The following is a 22,033-nucleotide window of genomic DNA, read 5'->3' on the forward strand; positions in this document are numbered from 1 at the left end:
GTTATAGCAATTTCTTAGGTATAAAGTTGTCAGAAGCAAGAGCTTTTCATAATGAACCTAAGTATATGACAAGTGCTTTAAAAACACTGGAGACCAGCTGTGTTTACTTCTTCTCCCCTACCTTTGTCTCAAAGGCAAAGCCCAAGTCCACAACACAATCCCATGAGTATGCCAGAAATTAATCTACGAGATTCAGGCCTCAGACAAAACCAACTCACTGAAGAAGGCTGAGTTTAAATTAAAAAAACATGCACTTTGGAGAAAAAAGTAAATAACAAGATAGAATTGAGGGAGATGTTGCAGAAGGATGTTTGATTTGGAATCAAACAGATTGCGGTTCCATAGGTAGAACTATCACTTACTAGTATATGACCTTGAATAAAATACTTAACTTTTCTGAGTTCAGTTTTCCCATCTAAAAACATGAAGATGCCAAAATCTTACCTTGGAAGGGAGTCCATGACTGCAATCCTTTCTGAGTAAAGAGTCTAGAAGTAGTCCCAAGTTGCCATGCATTGTATCACGTGACTTGGTCACAACAGGTTGGACCAGTAGCTTTGGAATAATGCAATATTTCTACACTTCAGAAAGTGTAACTATGTCATGGCAGAGACAGTCTCCTATAATTTTATTCTGTATGGAGAAGTAACCAGAATGGTCTCTGTTTCTTTGCAATAAACACACAATTACCTTATAGGGTTGTTATGAGAATTACATGAAAAAAATGTGAGTATAATCTCCAACAGATAATGGCATATAACACTCAATAATGTAGCTATTCATTGGTAATGAGTGCTTCAAAGCTGTTAATGCCACAGCCGTTAATGCCACAGATAAAAAAGCCTCAGTACCCAAAACCAAAAACTCATACTTACCAGCCCCAAAGTAACCAAGTATAGTTACAGAGTCATTAAGCCTCATACTCTGAGGCTTTTAGCCCTGAGGATATGAAATGTATGTTTTAGGGGCTTCAGCCCAGAAGAGCACACTAAACTCCTAACCTGCAGTTTTCTCTTGTATTATTTTGTATGAGTGCCCAAGTTTGTTGTTGCTTTCTGGCATGGAGGAAGTATGGAGGAGTTGTATCAGAACTTGCAGAGTATGCTACACAGAGAGCTTTTCCAGTATAACTAAAAAGTGGGGCCATGCTTGGATTCAGGGTATGGAAGATTCTGAAAATAGGGAGAGTTGTGAGTATTAGAACTGCAAAACTGGCCTTGGAGCAGCGGACTCATACAGAGAAATGATGACCAAAGAAGATGGCCTTGAATAGAAAAATCTAGAACAGAGAGGTCATTCAGGAGGCCACAGGTCTAATTTAATCTAAACATTTCCAAGGCCCTCAACCAGACCAGTGGTGATGGGAAATAAAAGGTGTGAATGGACACTGAATTGCAGTTTGAAGGTCAAGGCATCAAATGAAGTTGGTGACTGAATGTTGGGAATGAAAGAAGAATGAGTGCTTGACATTAAGTTTGGTAGAGTGAGGAATGGTGGTGCCAATGCCAGAGTCAGGGGACCCTTTTTTGGTAGAAGGCCTGAGTTCATTTTTGGATTTCTCAAGCTTGAGGTAATCAGGGGATTTTTCAGTGGAAATGGTCACAAGCAGCGCTAATATGGGACTGGAACTCAGATAAGTGGAAAGAAGATAAGGCTGAGATCAACATAGAGGTAAGCTCTGAAGATATGACATTAAAAAAAAAAGTTCTCAAGGGAGTATAGTGGAAGAAGAATAGAAGTCCAAGGCCCAAGTCTTAGAAACTGCCCTATGTCTAGAGGTCCATCTGGTAGTGATAAAGAAGAGCAAACTCAGGAAAAGCAAGAAAAGTGAGGTTGATAAGTATTTGGAGAGCCAGGCTAGTGCCGTGCAGTAGAAGCCAAGGGAAGAGGTCTTCCCTCAGCAAAGACTTCTATGTGGTAACATCTGGAACAGATGTCAATAGCAAAGCACAATGCTGTGGAAGCAACACAAGTGAGTTCAGAATATTCTGGATAGCCTGTGTAAAGCCTGTATCTTCCACAGCTAGGCTAAAGTTCATTTAGCAAGACCTATGTAATGACTGATGGCAAGTGTTCACTAACACTGTTGCCAGGGGGAAAACTGGTAGGACAGACATAGTACTTCTCTGAGATAGGGGAACTTACCTAGCTCATCCCAGAGCTGCCTGCACTTATCTGTCATGCTTGTTCCTTGCTGCCTCCAGAGTGTGAGTCGTGGGTCAGCCATAAACTGCTCAGTTATCAGCGTCAGCATCCTGGCTCCATTGGAATCTCTCATCCGCAGCATCTCTCGAACCTGACACATAAGGAGGGGCCAGGGGTTGGTGACTGCACATCATGAAAAAGCAGGAGAAGGAAGGGGAGGAGAAGATGAAGTATCTAAGCACAACATATCCAAAGAGCCAAAAAGAAGCCTTCTTGTTCTACAAGCCAGTTCTCTGCATATATCAAGAAAGCCTGCTGTACACAATGAGATACCACTTCATATCCACTAGGATGGCTAGAATCAAAAAATCAGATAACAACAAGTATTGGTGATAATATAGAGAAATCAGATCCCTGACACACCATTGGTGGGAATGTAAAATGGTGCAGCCACTTTAGAATAATCAGTCTAGCAGTTCCTCAAATGATTAACGTAGAGTTATATGACCTATCAATTTCAATCCTAGAGAGAAATGAAAACACATGTCCACAAAGAAACTTGTATAAGAATGTTTATAAAAGTATTATTTGTAATAGCCAAAAGATGGAAATAATACAAATATCCACTAACAGAGAATGCATAAACCAAAGTGGCATACCCATACATTAGGATATTATTCAACTAAAAAAGGAATTAAGTACACAGATACATGTTACAACATGGATGACCCTTGAAAATACTATGCTAGGTGAAAGAAGCCAAGCACAAAAGACTACATACTATATGATTCCTTCCCTATGAAAGTCCAGAATAGGGAAATATATAGAGACAGAAAGTAGATTAGTGGTTGTTTAGAGCTGGGAGAGGAGAAATGGAGGATAGGGAAGTGACAGGTAAAGGGTATGGGATTTCTTTCTAGTGTGATGAAAAAGTTCTAAAGTTGACTGTGGTGATGGCTGCACATATCTGCGAATATATTAAAAACCACTGAATTGCACACTTTAAGTGGGTGACTTTTACAGTATGTGAATTATCTTTTACTGAAGGTGTTAAAAAAAAAAAAAGAAAGACCGCCGTGAGAGCCCCCAGTTCCAAAAGACTAACTCTCTTCAAGGCCTCATCCAGCAGCCTTGGGTTCAAGGCAGAGGGATGATGGCTTCCTTACTAAAACCCACAGCAATGCTAACTTATTTAGAGTGGAGCAGAAGGAAGAGGACTACCAGGGTGAGTTTGTAGGGGTCTCTGGATGCCACCTGCTCGGGATCAGGTCTGCTCTGTTCAGCATCTCCCATTAATTTTCAAGCTTTCAGGACAGATAGGTCAAGTGAGCTAGCTAAAATGCATGAAGCCAGAAGTGTGGTGAGGCCCGTTTAATTAAAGTAAAAACAAAACAAAACAAAACAAAAAACCCAATACCTTTCATATCTTACCTTAGCAAACATTGAATTGAGTTGCTTTCCAGAGCCATAGTAACCACCCTGGGAGAGAAAGAGTTTCACTTGTTCTTTCACCTGTTCTTCATCCAAATGCCAACAGTTCTCATCATCAATGCTGGCCCCAGCTGTGGGGTCAGGGGCACCTGTGAGGAATGGGAATGGTGACATGAATCCCCTGAATTCATATGCTACACATTTGGCAGAAGGGGTACTCTTTGAGGATATTAAAAAACAGACGGCTTACTCTGCCTTATTCTGGGCTTTGTCAACTGTGTGGTCCTATAAATAAATGTAAGAGGGCTAATGCTAGTTTCACACTCACTTATGTTCCAGTTGTATTCCCTTACAAGGTCTACAAATACCATTCTAGGGGGAAAAATCCCAGAAGGAAATGCACAAACATGAAAAAAATGATATATTTTTTCCCTAGAAAGTGACATTTCTTTCTTCTTCTTCTTTTTGCCTTCCTATGAAGTTCAAAATAATCCTTAAAGTATAGATATTATTGTAAAATAAAAAATACTTCCTTAGAAAACAAAAAAATTGTTTTTAAAGTTCACTATAAAATTTAGCTTCTTAAGCAGAGTCAACACTTCTGAATTTCTAGAAACTTGCCCCTTAAAGCACAGGCAGAGGTGCATACAAGGTGATATGTTTTATAAATTTATACTCAAAATATCTTTCATTATCTGGTTCTCACTACAACACATTAAAACAGTTTTAGTTATTTACACATTCTTCTCCCCTAGTGCCCTGCTAGCCACTTGCTCACAGTTGAATCCCAAGTTGAGTCCACAGCTGAATTGCCTATACCACAGCACTGGTAATGCGGCAGGCACGTAGTAAATATTTGTGGAATGAAAACGGAATCTTCTCTCACTTTCTCAAAGCCAGAGTCTTACGTTAAGTTTTTAGCAATCTGCCTCCAAGTTACAAAAGACTATTAATCAAATGCTCTATAGGTGTGGTCATGTAATAGAATATAAATTCACGTCATGTTTGGGGCACCTGGGTGGCTCAGTCTGATTCTTGATCTTGGCTCGGGTCATGATCTCGTGGTTCCTGAGATCAAGCCTTGTGCAGGGCTCTGTGCTGACAGCGTGGAGTCTGTTTGGGATTCTCTCTCCCTCTCACTCTGCCTCTCTCTCTCTCTCAAAATAAATACATAAAACATTAAATAAATTCATGTCATGTTTAATTAGTCTACCTTTCCTCTTGTCTTCCTAGTTCAAAGTCCTGCTCAAATGAAATCCAGGTCTACACAGAAAAGTTGTTTTTCAGCTAAGCTTTTTTAGAGCATCTTATTCTCCATGAAATCAGGAGGGTTCACACATTCATTTATTCTACAAGTACTAATTAACACATATGATTGTCCAGTTTATGGTATCTACTATATGCTACTTTCTTCAAATGTATTATACTAAACACAGTTCTGATTATATCACTTGCCCACTCAGAGAAGTCTTCAGTGATGCACCATTTTTATTAAATTAAGTCCAAACGCTTTAGATTGGCATTCAAGGCTCTCTCTGCTCAGGCCTTATCTTTCATTTCTAGCCTTGTCTACCCTATATTTATGTTATGGTTCAGCTAGAAACTTAGCGTTCCCAGAAGTCAACCACATTTCCTTATGACTTTACTTCTGCTTTTTCCTTTACTTCTCTCCCACTCCTGTACCCCATTTTGTAGCCAAAAAAATGAAACTTCTCATTGTCAATATTGCCTCAGTCAGGGCTACAATGAGCAGTGGAAACCATAAAAGTAAGTATACAGAAAGGCCAACACTGCTTAGCTCATTTGGCAAGAGAAGCTCTTTTTTATCCCCTAACTGAATTAACCATACAACCCACTGCTCCCTCCCTGTCAAAAGTATGTCCATCTTATGCTCACATGGATATAAAAGGAGTAATACTCTTCTTAGCACTTTATTATTGCTTTTCCTAAAGACTTGTGGCATTTTGCTGTACATCAGAATTGTGCATTTCTCATATATTCCCAAATAAACTGAAATTTTTTAAGAGTAGGTGTTCATTTTTGTACCTTATAGTGCCTGGCTCATTATAGCACTGAGTTAATATTTATAGAATAAACAAATGCATGTCTCATTGGCCATCTAGATTTAAGCTCCAGGTGGGTAAATAATATATCCTACACTTCTTTTGTATCCCTAAAGTGGCAAAGCAAAACAATCATACTCCTTATCCTTAAATACTTGTTAGTAAGAGCCATTTTTTCAACGTTTATTTATTTTTGGGACAGAGAGAGACAGAGCATGAACGGGGGAGGGGCAGAGAGAGAGGGAGACACAGAATCAGAAACAGGCTCCAGGCTCTGAGCCATCAGCCCAGAGCCCGATGCGGGGCTCGAACTCCCGGACCGTGAGATCGTGACCTGGCTGAAGTCGGAGGCTCAACCGACTGCACCACCCAGGCGCCCCAAGAGCCATTTTTTTTAGTGCTTCCTACATGCCAAAGTCTAAGCACTTTTTGTACATATCCTCACTAGAACATACTCTCCTTGAGGGCATAAACTGTTTTGTTTGTGCGCATATTTGCAACATGTAGAACAGTACCTGGCACACAGTAGGTGCTCAGTGATTATCTGGTGAGTAAATTCCAATGAACCCTCATAACAAATCTAGAAGGTAGTATTATTATCCTAATTTTAAAATGAAAAAACTAAAGCTTATACAGGTAAGTAATGTAACAGGTGGGAAGTATATTAGCTAGGATTTGTATGTTGGTTTCTCTTCAAAGTCTGTTGTTCACTATAACACTGAACTTTGGCCTCCAGCCTCATCTAGAGGCTGTGACCCACTAGCTGGTTTCAGGACCTTGAATGGAAAGCTGGATGGTGTGTCTAAAGATAGTCAAATCTTTCTTGGCCTATTTCACTATACAGAATATAGGACTAGTCAGAATAATGCATTTTCCCCATAGTGAGGATAAAAGAGTTCTCACCGATACACTGATTCTCAAATGTTAATACACAGAATAATCACCTGGGTTTGTGTTCAAAATGCAGATTATAGAGTCTCACCTCCAATGATTCCAGTTTTCAGTAGCTCTATACAGACAGAACTGAGATAAAATGAGATACACTTTGTATAAACCAAAGACTGGGCATCTGAGTACCTTGTTGCCAAGAACAGGGATGAGGGAAGAACAGAAACAGTGCTCTAAAAAAAAAGCATAGATGGTTTGAATACCAATTATGACCCTTGGGTGGTTCAATTAGGATTGAGACTAGGAGCAGAACCTAGTCTCCCAAAGGATATGGTCTTAACTGGTTGGAAGTGTGGAGTGACATCCCCTCTAAAAATTCAAAGGGGTATAGAGAAAACTGGAAAATCTTCTGGGCCCAGGTGGTAGTAGTGGCAGCAGCAGTTCTGGAAGAAATAAGGCAAAGCTTATAAATACGTAGTGTACAGAGAGGCTTCTGGGAAGATGGTGGCGTAGGAGGACGCTGGGCTCACCACGTCCTGCTGATCACTTAGATTCCACCCACATCTGCCTAAATAACCCAGAAAACCACCAGAACACTAGCAGAATGGATTCTCCAGAGCCAAGCATAGATGAGAGGCCCACGGAAGAGGGCAGGAAGGGCGGAGAGGCGGTGTGCGCTACACGGATTGGCGGGAGGGAGCCGGGTGGGGGGGGCAGCCCACTGGCAAAGCAGAGCCCCCAAATCTGGCTTACAAAAGCAGAGGGGCCAGACGGAGGGTGTTCTGACAGCAAGCGGGACTTAACATCTGGAAGGTTATAAGTTAACAGCTCTGCTCGGAGAGCGGGAGGGCTGGAGGACAACGGGAGGGAGAGTTGTTGAGCCCTGGACGACAGAGCACAGCTTGGTGGGGAACAAAGGCGCTTGCCAGCGGCATCTCCCTTGCCCACCCCCCAGCCAAAATCCCAAAGGGAACCAGCTCGTGTCAGGGAACTTGCTTGCACCGGGCAAATACCCAATGCTGTGCTTCTGCGGATCCATCCCTCTGGCAGGTCTGACTCCCTCCCGGTACTGCAGGGCCCCTCCTGAAGCAGATCTCCGAAGGAAAAGCGAACTGAACCTGACCCTCCGGCCCCTGTGCACCTTGCCAATCCACCCCAGCTAATATGCCAGATCCCTAGCACCACAAGCCTGGCAGTGTGCAAGCAGCCCAGATGGGCCACGCCACCCCACAGTGAATCCCGCCCCTAGGAGAGGGGAAGAGAAGGTACACACCAGTCTGACTGTGGCCCCAGCGGTGGGCTGGGGGCAGACATCAGATCTGACTGTGGCCCCGCCCACCAACGCGAGTTATTCAAGACAGCACAGGGGAAGTGCCCTGCAGTTCCGCACCACTCCAGGGACCATCCAAAATGATGAAACAGAAGAATTCCCCTGAAAGAAACCTCCAGGAAATAACGACAGCTAACAAACTGATCAAAAAAGATTTAAACAATATAACAGAAAGTGAATTTAGAATAATATTCATAAAATTAATCGCTGGGCTTGAAAACAGTATACAGGACAGCAGAGAATCTATTGCTACAGAGATCAAGGGACTAAGGAACAGCCAGGAGGAGCTAAAAAATGCTATAAAATAGCTGCAAAATTAAATGGAGACAACCACAGCTCGGATTGAAGAGGCAGAGGAGAGAATAGGTGAACTAGAAGATAAAATTATGGAAGAAGAAGAAGCTGAGAAAAAGAGAGATAAAAAAATCCAGGAGTATGAGGGGAAAATTAGAGAACTAAGTGATGCACTAAAGAGAAATAATCTATGCATAATTGGTATTCTAGAGGAGGAAGAGAGAGGGAAAGGGGCTGAAGGTGTACTTGAAGAAATAATAGCTGAGAACTTCCCTGATCTGGGGAAGGAAAAAGGCACTGAAATCCAAGAGGCACAGAGAACTCCCTTCAGATGTAACTTGAATCGATCTTCTGCACGACATATCATAGTGAAACTGGCAAAATACAAGGATAAAGAGAAAATTCTGAAAGCAGCTAGGGATAAACCTGCTCTAACATAAAGGGAGACCGATAAGACTCGTGACGGATCTCTCTACTGAAACTTGGCAAGCCAGAAAGGAATGGCAGGAAATCTTCAATGTGATGAACAGAAAAAATATGCAGCCGAGAATTCTCTATCCAGCATATCTGTCATTTAGAATAGAAGGAGAGATAAAGGTCTTCCCAAACAAACAAAAACTGAAGAATTCATCACCACTAAACCAGCCCTACAGGAGATCCTAAGGGGGATCCTGTGAGACAAAGTACCAGAGACATCGCTACAAGCATGAAACCTACAGACATCACAATGACTCTAAACTCATATCTTTCTATAATAGCACTGAATGTAAATGGACTAAATGCACCAACCAAAAGACATAGGGTATCAGAATGTATAAAAAAACAAGACCCATCTATTTGTTGTCTACAAGAGACTCATTTTAGACCTGAGGACACTTTCAAATTGAAAGTGAGGGGATGGAGAACTATTTACCATGCTACTGGAAGTCAAAAGAAAGCTGGAGTAGCCATACTTATATCAGACAAACCAGACTTTAAATTAAAGGCTGTAACAAGAGGGGCGCTTGGGTGGCGCAGTCGGTTAAGCGTCCGACTTCAGCCAGGTCACGATCTCGCGGTCCGGGAGTTCGAGCCCCACGTCAGGCTCTGGGCTGATGGCTCAGAGCCTGGAGCCTCTTTCCGATTCTGTGTCTCCCTCTCTCTCTGCCCCTCCCCCATTCATGCTCTGTCTCTCTCTGTCCCAAAAATAAATAAACATTGAAAAAAAAAATTTTTAAAGGCTGTAACAAGAGATGAAGAAGGCCATTATATAATAATTACAGGGTCTATCTATCAGGAAGAGATAACAATTACAAATGTCTATGCGGCGAATACGGGAGCCCCCAAATATATAAAACAATTACTCACAAACATAAGCAACCTTATTGATAAGAATGAGGTAATTGCAGGGGACTTTAACAGCCCACTTACAGAAATGGATAGATCATCTAGACACATGGTCAATAAAGAAACAAGGGCCCTGAATGATACATTGGATTAGATGGACTTGACAGATATATTTAGAACTCTGCATGCCAAAGGAACAGAATATACTTTCTTTCGAGTGCACATGGAACATTCTCCAAGATAGATCACATTCTGGGTCACAAAACACCCCTTCATAAGTATACAAGAATTCAGATCATACCATGCATACTTTCAGACCACAATGCTACGAAGCTTGAAATCAACCACAGGAAAACGTCTGGAAAACCTCCAAAAGCATGGAGGTTAAAGAACACCCTACTAAAGAATGAGTGGGTCAACCAGGTAATTAGAGAAGAAATTAAAAAATATATGGAAACAAACGAAAATGAAAATACAGGATTCCAAACGCTTTAGGATGCAGCAAAGCCAGTCCTGAGAGGAAAATACATTGCAAACCAGGCCTATCTCAAGAAACAAGAAAAATCCCAAATACAAAATCTAACATCACACCTAAAGGAAATAGAAGCAGAACAGCAAAGACATCCCAAACCCAGCAGAAGAAGAGAAATAATAAAGATCACAGCAGAAATAAACAATATAGAATCTAAAAAAACTGTAGAGCAGATCAATGAAACCCAGAGTTGGTTTTTTGAAAAAAATAAACAAAATTGATAAACTTCTAGCCATGCTTCTCAAAAAGAAAAGCGAGATGACCCAAATAGATAAAATCATGAATGAAAATGGAATCATTACAACCAATTCCTCAGAAATACAAGCAATTATCAGAGAATACTATGAAAAATTATATGCCAACAAACTAGACAACCTGGAAGAAATGGACAAATTCCTAAACACCCACACACTTCTCAAACTCAAACAGGAAGAAATAGAAAACTTGAACAGACCCATAACCAGTGAAGAAATTGAATCAGTTATCAAAATTCTCCCAACAAATAAGAGTCCAGGACCAGATGGCTTCCCAGGGGAATTCTACCAGACATTTAAAGCAGAGATAATACCTACCCTTCTCAAGCTATTCCAAAATATAGAAAGGGAAGGAAAACTTCCAGACTCATTCTATGAAGCCAGTATTACTTTGATTCCTAAACCAGACAGAGACCCAGTAAAAAAAAGAGAACTACAGGCCAATATTCCTGATGAATATGGATGCAAAAATTCTCAATAAGATACTAGCAAATCAAATTCAACAGCATATAAAAAGAATTATTTACCATGATCAGGTGGGATTCATTCCTGGGATGCAGGGCTGGTTCAACATTTGCAAATCAATCAACATGATACATCACATTAATAAAAGAAAAGATAAGAACCATATGATCCTGTCAATCGATGCAGAAAAAGCATTTAACAAAATTCAGCATCGTTTCTTAATAAAAACCCTCGAGAAAGTCGGGATAGAAGGAACATACTTAAACATCATAAAAGCCATTTATGAAAAACCCACAGCTAACATCATCCTCAATGGGGGAAAACTGAGAGCTTTTTCCCTGAGATCAGGAACACGACAGGGATGTCCACTCTCACTGCTGTTGTTTAACATAGTGTTGGAAGTGCTAACATCAGCAATCAGACAACAAAAGGAAATCACAGGCATCAAAATCGGCAAAGATGAAGTCAAGTTTTCGCTTTTGCAGATGACATGATATTATACATGGAAAATCTGATAGACTCTACCAAAAGTCTGCTAGAACTGATACATGAATTCAGCAAGGTTGCAGGATACAAAATCAATGTACAGAAATCAGTTGCATTCTTATACACTAATAATGAAGCAACAGAAAGACAAATAAAGAAACTGATCCCATTCACAATTGCACCAAGAAGCATAAAATACCTAGGGATAAATCTAACCAAAGATGTGCAAGATCTGTATGCTGAAAACTATAGAAAGCTTATGAAGGAAATTGAAGAAGATATAAAGAATTGGAAAAACATTCCATGCTCATGGGTTGGAAGAATAAATACTGTTAAAATGTCAATACTACCCAAAGCTATCTACACATTCAATGCAATCCCAATCAAAATTGCACCAGCATTCTTCTCGAAGCCAGAACAAGCAATCCTAAAATTCATATGGAACCACAAAAGACCCCGAATAGCCAAAGTAATTTTGAAGAAGACCATAGCAGGAGGCATCACAATCCCAGACTTTAGCCTCTACTACAAAGCTGTAATCATCAAGACAGCATGGTATTGGCACAAAAACAGACACATAGACCAATGGAATAGAATAGAAACCCCAGAACTAGACCCACAAAAGTATGGCCAACTAATCTTTGACAAAGCAGGAAAGAATATACAGTGGAAAAAAGACAGTCTCGATAACAAATGGTGCTGGGAGAACTGGACAGCAACATGCAGAAGGATGAAACTAGACCACTTTCTTACACCATTCACAAAAATTAACTCAAAATGGATAAAGGACCTGAATGTGAGACAGGAAACCATCAAAACACTAGAGGAGAAAGCAGGAAAAGACCTCTCTGACCTCAGCCGTAGCAATTTCTTACTTGACACATCCCCAAAGGCAAGGGAATTAAAAGCAAAAATGAACTATTGGGACCTCATAAAAATAAAAAGCTTCTGCACAGCAAAGGAAACAATCACCAAAACTAAAAGGCAACCAACGGAATGGGAAAAGATATTTGCAACTGACATATCAGACAAAGGGCTAGTATCCAAAATCTATAAAGAGCTCACCAAACTCCACACCCAAAAAACAAATAACCCAGTGAAGAAATGGGCAGAAAACATGAATAGACACTTCTCTAAAGAAGACATCCAGATGGCCAACAGGCACATGAAAAGATGCTCAACGTCGCTCCTCATCAGGGAAATACAAATCAAAACTACACTCAGATATCACTTCACGCCAGTCAGAGTGGCCAAAATGAACAAATCAGGAGACTATAGATGCTGGAGAGGATGTGGAGAAACGGGAACCCTCTTGCACTGTTGGTGGGAGTGCAAACTGTTGCAGCCACTCTGGAAAACAGTGTGGAGGTTCCTCAAAAATTAAAATAGATCTACCCTATGACCCGGCAGTAGCACTGCTAGGAATTTACCCAAGGGATACAGGAGTATTGATGCATAGGGCCATTTGTACCCCATTGTTTATAGCAGCATTCTCAACAATAGCCAAATTGTGGAAAAAGCCTAAATGTCCATCAACTGATGAATGGATAAAGAAATTGTGGTTTATATACACAATGGAGTACTACGTGGCAATGAGAAAGAATGAAATATGGCTCTTTGTAGCAATGTGGATGGAACTGGAGAGTGTTATGCTAAGTTAAGTAAGCCATACAGAGAAAGACAGATACCATATGTTTTCACTCTTATGTGGATGCTGAGAAACTTAACAGAAACCCATGGAGGAGGGGAAGGAAAAAAAAAAGAGGTTAGAGTGGGAGAGAGAGCCAAAGCATAAGAGACTCTTAAAAACTGAGAACAAACTGAGGGTTGATGGCAGGTGGGAGGGAGGGAAGGGTGGGTGATGGGTATTGAAGAGGGCACCTTTTGGGATGAGTACTGGGTGTTGTATGGAAACCAATTTGACAATAAATTTCATATATTGAAAAAAAAAAGAAAACATGAAAAAAAACTGAGAACAAACAGGGTTGATGGGGGGTGGGAGGGAGGGGAGGGTGATGGGCATTGAAGAGGGCATCTTTTGGGATGAGCACTGGGTGTTGTATGGAAACTAATTTGACAATAAATTTCATATATTAAAAATAAATAAATACATAAATATTTAAAAAATTTTAAAAAAGAAAACAAGTACATTGGAAATTATAAAAATAATATAAAGGTAAGGTATTATTATTTTTGTAATAAGATAATAATGTATTAAACTTGCAAACCCAGATATTAAAAATATTCTACTGTCAAAAAAATAAAATAAAATAAAATAAAATAAAATAAAATAAAATAACCCCTTAAAAAAATAAGTAGTGTACAGACTATAGAGAACTGCTGGGATAGGACTAGGATAACGCAAAGCCTTGAGAGTTACTAACAGTAAAATTTCAACTAGAACTTCAGAAGGGTTTGTTTATTTGATAGGAAATAAAGGAAGGTAAACTGTGTTAATGTTTGCTGATCTACAAGGAACCCAGGAGATGAGAAGCAGAGCTGCCAAAATGGGTGGCTGCAGCAAAAAAGGGAGGGAGTCAATATTTGAGGCATCTAGGTAAAACTACTACAAGGAGTTGGTGTGACTGTTGAAGGAATGAAAGTCATCTGGGAAAGCATGAATCGGCAAAAGGCCCTAAGGAGGATTTTCCAAGACATTTTCATTTACTCAATCAATATTAAATGAGAGCCTACTATGTGCCAGGATCTGTGCCAAATACCGGATATATGGTGATAAACAAAGTAGATATATAGTGCCTATGCTTGTGGAGTTGACAGACTGGTTGGGGAAAGGGACATTAAACAAATAATTACACATGTACATATTTGTGTGAGAAGAAAGACAGGTTAAAGAAGTTTTCCCTGAGAAAGTGACATTTAAGTGAACACCTGAGGAAATGAATTAGGAGTTGCCTAACAAAGAGTGGATGAAATACTGTATTTTTGCTCAAAAAAGCATAAAGTCATAAATTATTGTGATAATCAAGTACATTTATACTAAGGGAGAGAGGATAGGAAGAGTATTCCAAGAAGAGGGAAAATCACATGAAAACCTAAGCAAAAGCCAGACCAGGCAAGGTTTTGTAGGCCATATGAAATGTAGACTTTATCCATGACAAAATCTATAGTTATAGAAAAGTTACTTTGTGTGGAGAATGGAATAGAAGGGAACAATAGTGAATATGGAAAGATAAGTTTGAATACTATGGTAGCAATCAAGGTGGGAGATTATAGGAGTTTTGACTTAGGGTTATGGCAATATCAATAGAGAGAAGTGGAAAAGGATGAAATATACTTTGGAGGTAAAATTAACAGGTCTTGCAATGGAATGCACAAGGATTATAAGTAAAAAGTATTAGGGATGACTAGAAGATTTCTATCAAAATCCAGTGGCTAGATGGTGGTGCTATTTGGTATCTGAGTAAGTTTGGGGAGGAAGATAAACTCATGTTTGGATATGTTGATTTGGGGATGTCTCCATTGTATGGATATAGGAGTTGGATATAGGAGTCAGTTGGATATAGGAGAAGTGATCTGTGAGCCATAGTACATAGATGACATTTAAAGTCAAGGATGTAGCTGAGATTGCCTATAGAGATCATGTAGAATAAGAATAGGAGAAAACTTGGGGCACCTGGGTGGCTCAGTCAGGTTGGGTGTCCAACTTTGTCTCAGGTCATGATCTCATGGTTCGTGGGTTCGAGCCCCATGTCAGGCTCTGTGCTGACAGCTTGGAGCCTGGGGGCCTGCTTCGGATTCTGTGTCTCCCTCTCTCTCTGCCCCTCCCCTGCTAGCACTCTGTCTCTCTCTCTCAAAAAAATTAATAAACATTAAAAAATATTAAAAATATATATAAAAAGAAGAGGAGAAAACTTAAGATTAATCTGTATGAAATGTCAAAATTAAAGGTCAGAGAATACAGGAGGGTAGAGCATGTAGGAATGAGTGAACAAGAACACAGATAGTCTTAATTAGATAAACTAGGCCTGGAGTTCATAAGCAGCCTCTCCAGCTGTCTCTCACTAACTTCTAGGCAAAATCTTTTTTAAAAATCCTTTGGTTAAAAAAACAAGATAAAAACATCTCTACATATGTTCATGTTAGTCTTGAGTACGAAACTAATTGACCTCAGTAGTGGTAAAGTAAACCCAGTCAGTGTAAATGTTATAGTGTGAAATTTTCCACAGGACTGTATGAGAAATGGTAACAAATGAAGATAAAATAGAAAGCATGTCTTTTATAAATAATTATGAAACAAACCATCATGTGGATTAAGGCTCCAAGTTAGCACTTAGGCTTCAACAATGAGACCTGTCCTGAGGGAACTATTAAGTCTGTGGAACCAATTTTTCTTTCATTCTTAAACATCCTTTTTAAAATTATAAAAATAATACATGCTTTTATATAAAATATACTATTCATAAAGAAAATAAAATACACCTATAATGCCACCAGCCATAGATTACTATTATTAATATTATGGTGTATTTCCTTCCAGTCTTTTTGTCCTATACACATATGTGTGTGTGTGTAGACATGTGCATATACACACACTGCTTTTTAAATTAAATTAATATTTTATTTTTTTAAATGTTTACTTTTGAGAGAGAAAGAGTGTGAGCACAGGAAGGGCAGAGAGAAAGGGGGACAGAGGATCCAAAGCGGCTCTGTTCTGACAGCAGTGAGCCCAATGTGGGGTTCAAACTCACAAACTGTGAGATCATGACGTGAACTGAAGTTGGACACTCAACCAACTGAGCCATTCAGGTGCTCCGGACTAAATCAGTATTTTATTTTATTAAAAAAATTTCAATGCTTATTTATTTTTGAGAGAGAGAGAGAGAGAGAGAGAGAGAGAGAGAGAAAGTGGGGGAGGGGCAGGGAGGGAGGGAGACAGAATCTGAAGCAGGCTCCAGGTTCTGAGCTGTCAGCACACAGCCCGATGTGAGACTCAAACTCACGAACCATGAGATCATGACCTGAGCTGAAGTCAGACGCTTAATTGACTGAGTCCCCCAGGTGCCCCTTAAATTAGTATTTTAAAATTAAAATATAAATTATTAAAAGTGTACAAATCTTAAGCAAACAGCTTGTTGAATTATCACATAGCCATTATAACAGTGTAACTATCATTGAAGTCAAGAAATAGAATACTAACAGCATTCTAAAAGCCCCTTCACAAACATTATCTCCTTTCTTCTTCCCCGAAATTAACCACTATCCTAACTTCTAAACAGGGACTTGTTTTTGAACTTTATAAAAGTAGAATCATACAAGAGTTATTCTTTTGTGTCTGGCTTCTTTCATTCAACATCATGTTTGTAAGATTCCCCCATACTTTGGGGCACAGCAATAGTGTTTAATTTATTTTCACTGATGTACAATATTCCATTATGTGAATGTATCAATTTATTTAGTCATTCTGTTGATGGACATTCAGATTGTTTCTATTTTAGGCTGTTACAAATTATGCTACTCATTTCCATTGAGTAGACATCTAGAAGAGTTTCTGGGTCACAGCATATGCATATGCTCAACTTTAGTTAGATGATGCTAAACAGTTCACAAAGTGACTGCAACAATTTATACCTGCAATATATTAGTTCCTACCTACAATAGTTCCAATTGCTCAGTATCTTCACCAATAGCTGCTAATGACAGTTTTTTTTTAAATTTTTTTAACATTTATTTATTTTTGAGACAGAGAGACAAAGCATGAACAGGGGAGGGTCAGAGAGAGAGGGAGACACAGAATCTGAAACAGGCTCCAGGCTCCAAGCGGTCAGCACAGAGCCCGACACGGGGCTTGAACTCACGGACTGCAAGATCGTGACCTGAGCCGAAATCGGACGCTTAACCGACTGAGCCACCCAGGCGCCCCTGCTAATGACAGTTTTAAAACTTTAGCTATTCTGGTGGATAGGTAATGGTATCTCACTGTGGTTTTAATTTGCATTTCCATGATTACTAATTAAAGTAACTTTTAATATGTTTATTAAATATCTGGATATCCTTTTTGTCTAGTGCCTTTCTGTGTCTCTTGTCAATTTTACTATTTGTAAGAGTTTTTCTTATTATTAATGTTTACTTTTGAGAGAGAGAGAGAGCAAGCAGGGAGGGGCAGAGAGAGAGGGAGATGGAGGATTTTTTAAAAAAAAAAATTTTTTTTTTCAACGTTTATTTATTTTTGGGACAGAGAGAGACAGAGCATGAACGGGGAGGGGCAGAGAGAGAGGGAGACACAGAATCCGAAACAGGCTCCAGGCTCTGAGCCATCAGCCCAGAGCCTGACGCGGGGCTCGAACTCACGGACCGTGAGATCGTGACCTGGCTGAAGCCGGACGCTTAACCGACTGCGCCACCCAGGCGCCCCGAGATGGAGGATTTGAAGCAGGCTCTGCACTGACAGCAGAGAGCCTGATGCAGGGCTTGATCTCACCAACCATGAGATGGTGACCTGAGCTGAAATCAGGAGTCGGACACTTAACTGACTAAGCCACCCAGGTGCCCTGGGGTTCTTTATGTAATTAGGATATAAGCTCTTTGTCAGTTATATATACTATACATACCTTCTCCTATTACCTACCTTTTTAGTCTTTGAGTGGTACCTTTTGATAAAAAGAAGTTTAAAATTTTAATGTAGCCCAATTTTTAAATATTTTCCTACTTAAGAAAAATTTTCCTACTCCAAGGACATGATGATATTTTCTCATGTTATCTTCTATGTACTTTATTGTTTTACCCTTCACATTTATATCTCCCATCTATCTGCAATTGATTTTTCTGTACGGCATGAGATAGGAATTGAGGGTTTTTTTCCTCCACATGAATATATCTAACTGATCCAGCTCCATTTGTTGAAAAGACTCTTCTTTTTCCACTGCTGAGCATTTTTTTAATGTTTATTTATTTATTTATATTGAGAGAGAGAGCATGAGCGAGGAAGAGGCAGAGAGAGAGAGAGAAAATCCCAAGCAGGCTCCACACTCAGCACGGAACCTGAGGTGGGGTTCAATCTCACAACTGAGATCATGCATGACCTGAGCTGAAATCAAGAGCTGGATGCTTAACCAACTGAGCCACCCAGGTGCCCCTCCACTGCTGAGCATATAGTTAAATCCTTTACTTTGGAAACTCACATGCTTTTGTTCTAGAAAATTTACTTATTTCATTGATGAATTCCTTACCTCTGTTTTCCATTTTTGGAAACCCTATTATTCAAACAATGGAATTTCTAGGACTTGTTTTCTTACTTTTTGACAATTTTTTTCTCCTGTTTTTCATCTTTTTGTCTTTTTGCTCTACTCTGTGGGAGCTTTCCTTACCTTTATTTTCCATCACTTAGTTTTAGAAGATTTTGCCATTATATTTGTAATTTCATTAGTTCTTTCTGTTCTGTGAACTCATTTCTACAGTATCCAGTTCTTATTTCATGGTTGCAATATCTTCTTTTACTCCAATGATAATATTATTAATACTTTTTCAAAGTTTTCTTCTCTCTGCATAGTTTCTATTTCCCCTAAATTGTCTTTCTACCGTTGTTAGTTTTGGTCTGTATCTTCCATGATATTCAACATTGTTGACTATTCACTTCTTGAAACTCAGTTCTATGCTGACTTTGATAATTACTAGCTTTTTCTCATTTCTCATTCTACTTTGCTAATTTCTATACTGACTCCTGCTTGAATCACCTGTATATGCAAGGCTGTATTCATTTAATAAACCGTTATTATTTTCCAGGTACCATGTAGGTGACAGAGACTCAGAAATTAATAAAACATGGTTCCTAACCCTACTCCTCAAGTCACCTTACTTTTCTCAATGTATCAAATCTCTCTTCATGGATAAGCAGCAACTGAAGCCCTGACCAAGATGCTGTATGCCAGAGAATCTTACGGTATGGAGTTACCAAATCAAATCACAGAGCATAGAGCACTGGTAGATGTAGAAAGACAGTCTACCAAAGGGGACAAGGCAAAGTCTAGGTAAAACCACACATAGGGGCTTAAGAAAAAAAAGGTTTTAAGGAGGTGAGGAGCACAGCAATGCCTGGATCCATTCTTGGAATTAAAAGCAGGCAGCTAGCAGTTTTAGAAATCTTATTCCTACTTTTTAATTTTGTTTTGGTGAGGAGCAGAGTTTGGGAAAGAGGAGAGGGAAGATGTTCTAAGTGTTTCAAGATTTAGCAGGGAAGAGAAACAAGACTCCAAATATCCCTATGCTAATAACTCCAAAATTGTGAGTTTTGCCCACAGTTCTAGATCCATATATCCAACTGCCCAACAGAAATCTTTTCCTATAAGAGTGAAAACATATGGTATCTTATGTGGATCCTGAGAAACTTAACAGAAGTCCATGGGGAGGGGAAGAAAAAAAAAAGGTTAGAGAGGGAGAGAGCCAAAGCATAAGAGACTCTTAAAAAACTGAGAACAAACTTAGGGTTGATGGGGGGTGGGAGGGAGGAGAGGGTGGGTGATGGGTATTGAGGAGGGCACCTTTTGGGATGAGCACTGGGTGTTGTATGGAAACCAATTTGACAATAAATTTCATATTAAAAAAATCTTTTCCTAAATGTTCTACAAGTATCTCAAACTTATATTGAATTCATTTTCCTCCTTTTCTTTTAAGTTTATTTATTTTGAGAGAGAGAGGGAAAAAGAGGGAGAGAGGAAGCATGAACAGGGGAGGGGCAGAGAGAGAGAATCCCAAGCAGGGCTCTGATAGCACAGAGCCTGATACAGGGCTCAGCTGGTTGGATGCTTAACAGACTGAGCCACCGACACACCCCAAATTCATCTTCCTCCTAAATTCACCCCTCCTCTTATGTTTCCTCAGTGAATGAAAACATTATCATCAAGTCCATCAACATCATCCTAGCTAGACGTTCTGGAATTCAGTTTTGTCTCATCTTTCTTTTCTTCCTCTTCTTCACCCTCCCCACTCATCCTATACAGCAGATATTGAATCCAGTCCATGTTACCTCTAAGATATCTCCATTCTCTGTCCCCTGTTTCATTATCATTGCCAATATCAACATTGGTTAGTAGAAATAGATTAGGAAAGGCCTTGTGGAATACTAGGGAAGCTGGGAGTAGAAAGCTAGTATTAGTATGGAATAGACACAGGTACAGAAGTAGTAGTTCCTGGGGAAGGTTGAAGATCACACTCAAGTTCAGTATGGCAACCTAAGCCTAACTTCAGAAAATAAGATGGGTGGTGTAACAAAAGATAAAAATTGCTTTAGCACAGTGGTAAAGAGGGAAGAGGATGGTTTTGGTGACAGCAGTGGTATGAACAAGACAGGTGCAATAAGGTCCTCAACCAAGATGGTCACATGAAGAAAAGGCAAAAGAGCTTGGAAATAGGCAAAAATTCTGAGAAAGAGTCAATGGGAATAAAGCATGAAAACAGGGCACAACCTAGTCATAGGGGTACAGAGCAGTATTTCTCTTTGGTGCTACAGACCTTGGGATGAGGCAGAACTCAGGTTTCTAAGAGCTCTAGAGTTAAGGAGGCCAGAGAAGTAGAACAGCCTTACTATGTGGGATGAGAGATATTTGAAGCTACTCTTTAAGAGTATCACTTAGAGAGGGCTCAGTTATTATATATATACCACAGCTTTCTGTATAAAGCAATAGAAGATTATTTCTGCTAGTTAGCAAGAGTTCCTGGAAGCCTGTTGGTCTGACTACCCTTGTTTCTGAGGACTGGTGAGGTTGTGTACAGGACTTGATTAGTTCTATTCAACAACTGGGAGAGGCAGAACCTTTGGCACATGGATTACAATATCATACAGACCATCCACCTGGTCTCACTGCCTCTTTTACATTAGTACCAAAATTATCTGCTAAAAATAGATAGTATAGAGAAGCATAAAAACCTTGAGTTTTGAAGTCAAGTGTGTATGGGTTATAATTTCCTTATTTAAAAAATGGAAGTGGTTAAAACACCTATTTTCACAGAGTAGTTTTGAAAGCTAAATGAATCAACATATGTGGAGTCCTTTGTATCATACCTGGAACATAGGATCTAACAAACAAAACGCCTTCTCAAAATTCTTCAGTGGTTTCCTGTGATAAAGTCTTTACAACCTGGCTTTATTATAAAAACAACTATTTGTTTCAAACTTAGCTGTCTTTTCTTTCTTCCCCTACACCCCTTTTCTTCCTTTTAGAGAGAGACGGAGAGAGCATGCAAGCATGGGAGATGGGCAGAGGGAGAGAGAAAGAGAATACCAAGCAGGCTCCATGCTCAGCACAGAGCCTGACATGGGGCTTGATCCCACAACTCAGGGATCATTACCTGAGCTAATATCAAGAGTGGGACGCTCAATCAACTGAGCCACGCAGGTGCTCCAAACGTATCTGTCTTTTCTACTAGATTATAAGCTACTTGAAGGCAGGAATCATGTCTGTTTTATGCTCTCAACAATCAGCACTAATGCTTGCACAGAGCAGGTTCTCAATATATACTTGTTGAATGAGTAAGTGAGCACAATACTAAAAGATGCTCTTTAGAATGACCCTGATGCTATGTAGGATCCTAAAATGTTAAGAGAATTCTTATATATATCTAATTTCACTGAATGACACAAATTATTTTTTGCTTTCTCTCACTCCTGAATATTCCAGGCTCCTGGGGCAGGTATTATACGGACAAATAAAGTCCAAAAAACTAGATCACTACATAACTCTAACATTCTCTGTCCTTTTTTGCAAAGAGTTTTATAAGGCAGACAACTGGACTGCTTCAAAAAACTAAGAGTTGAATAGTTGATTTGATGGAATGAACTGATTTCAGGTTAAGTGATCACAATTGC

General features: G+C 39.6%; 1 protein-coding gene across 1 annotated transcript in view; it reads right to left on the reverse strand.

The window, feature by feature from the left end:
- Positions 1-22,033, reverse strand: part of ZSWIM5 (zinc finger SWIM-type containing 5) — a 248,203-nt gene that overhangs the window by 51,132 nt on the left and 175,038 nt on the right. Inside the window, exons 3-4 of the mRNA XM_019836903.3 lie at positions 3,577-3,725; positions 2,146-2,296 (exon numbers count right to left, since the gene is read on the reverse strand). Coding sequence (XP_019692462.2) covers positions 2,146-2,296; positions 3,577-3,725 — 300 coding nt within the window. The remainder of the gene's footprint in view (positions 1-2,145; positions 2,297-3,576; positions 3,726-22,033) is intronic.

The sequence above is a fragment of the Felis catus genome, chromosome C1, assembly GCF_018350175.1.
Source record: "Felis catus isolate Fca126 chromosome C1, F.catus_Fca126_mat1.0, whole genome shotgun sequence".
NCBI classification, from domain to species: Eukaryota; Metazoa; Chordata; class Mammalia; order Carnivora; family Felidae; genus Felis; species Felis catus.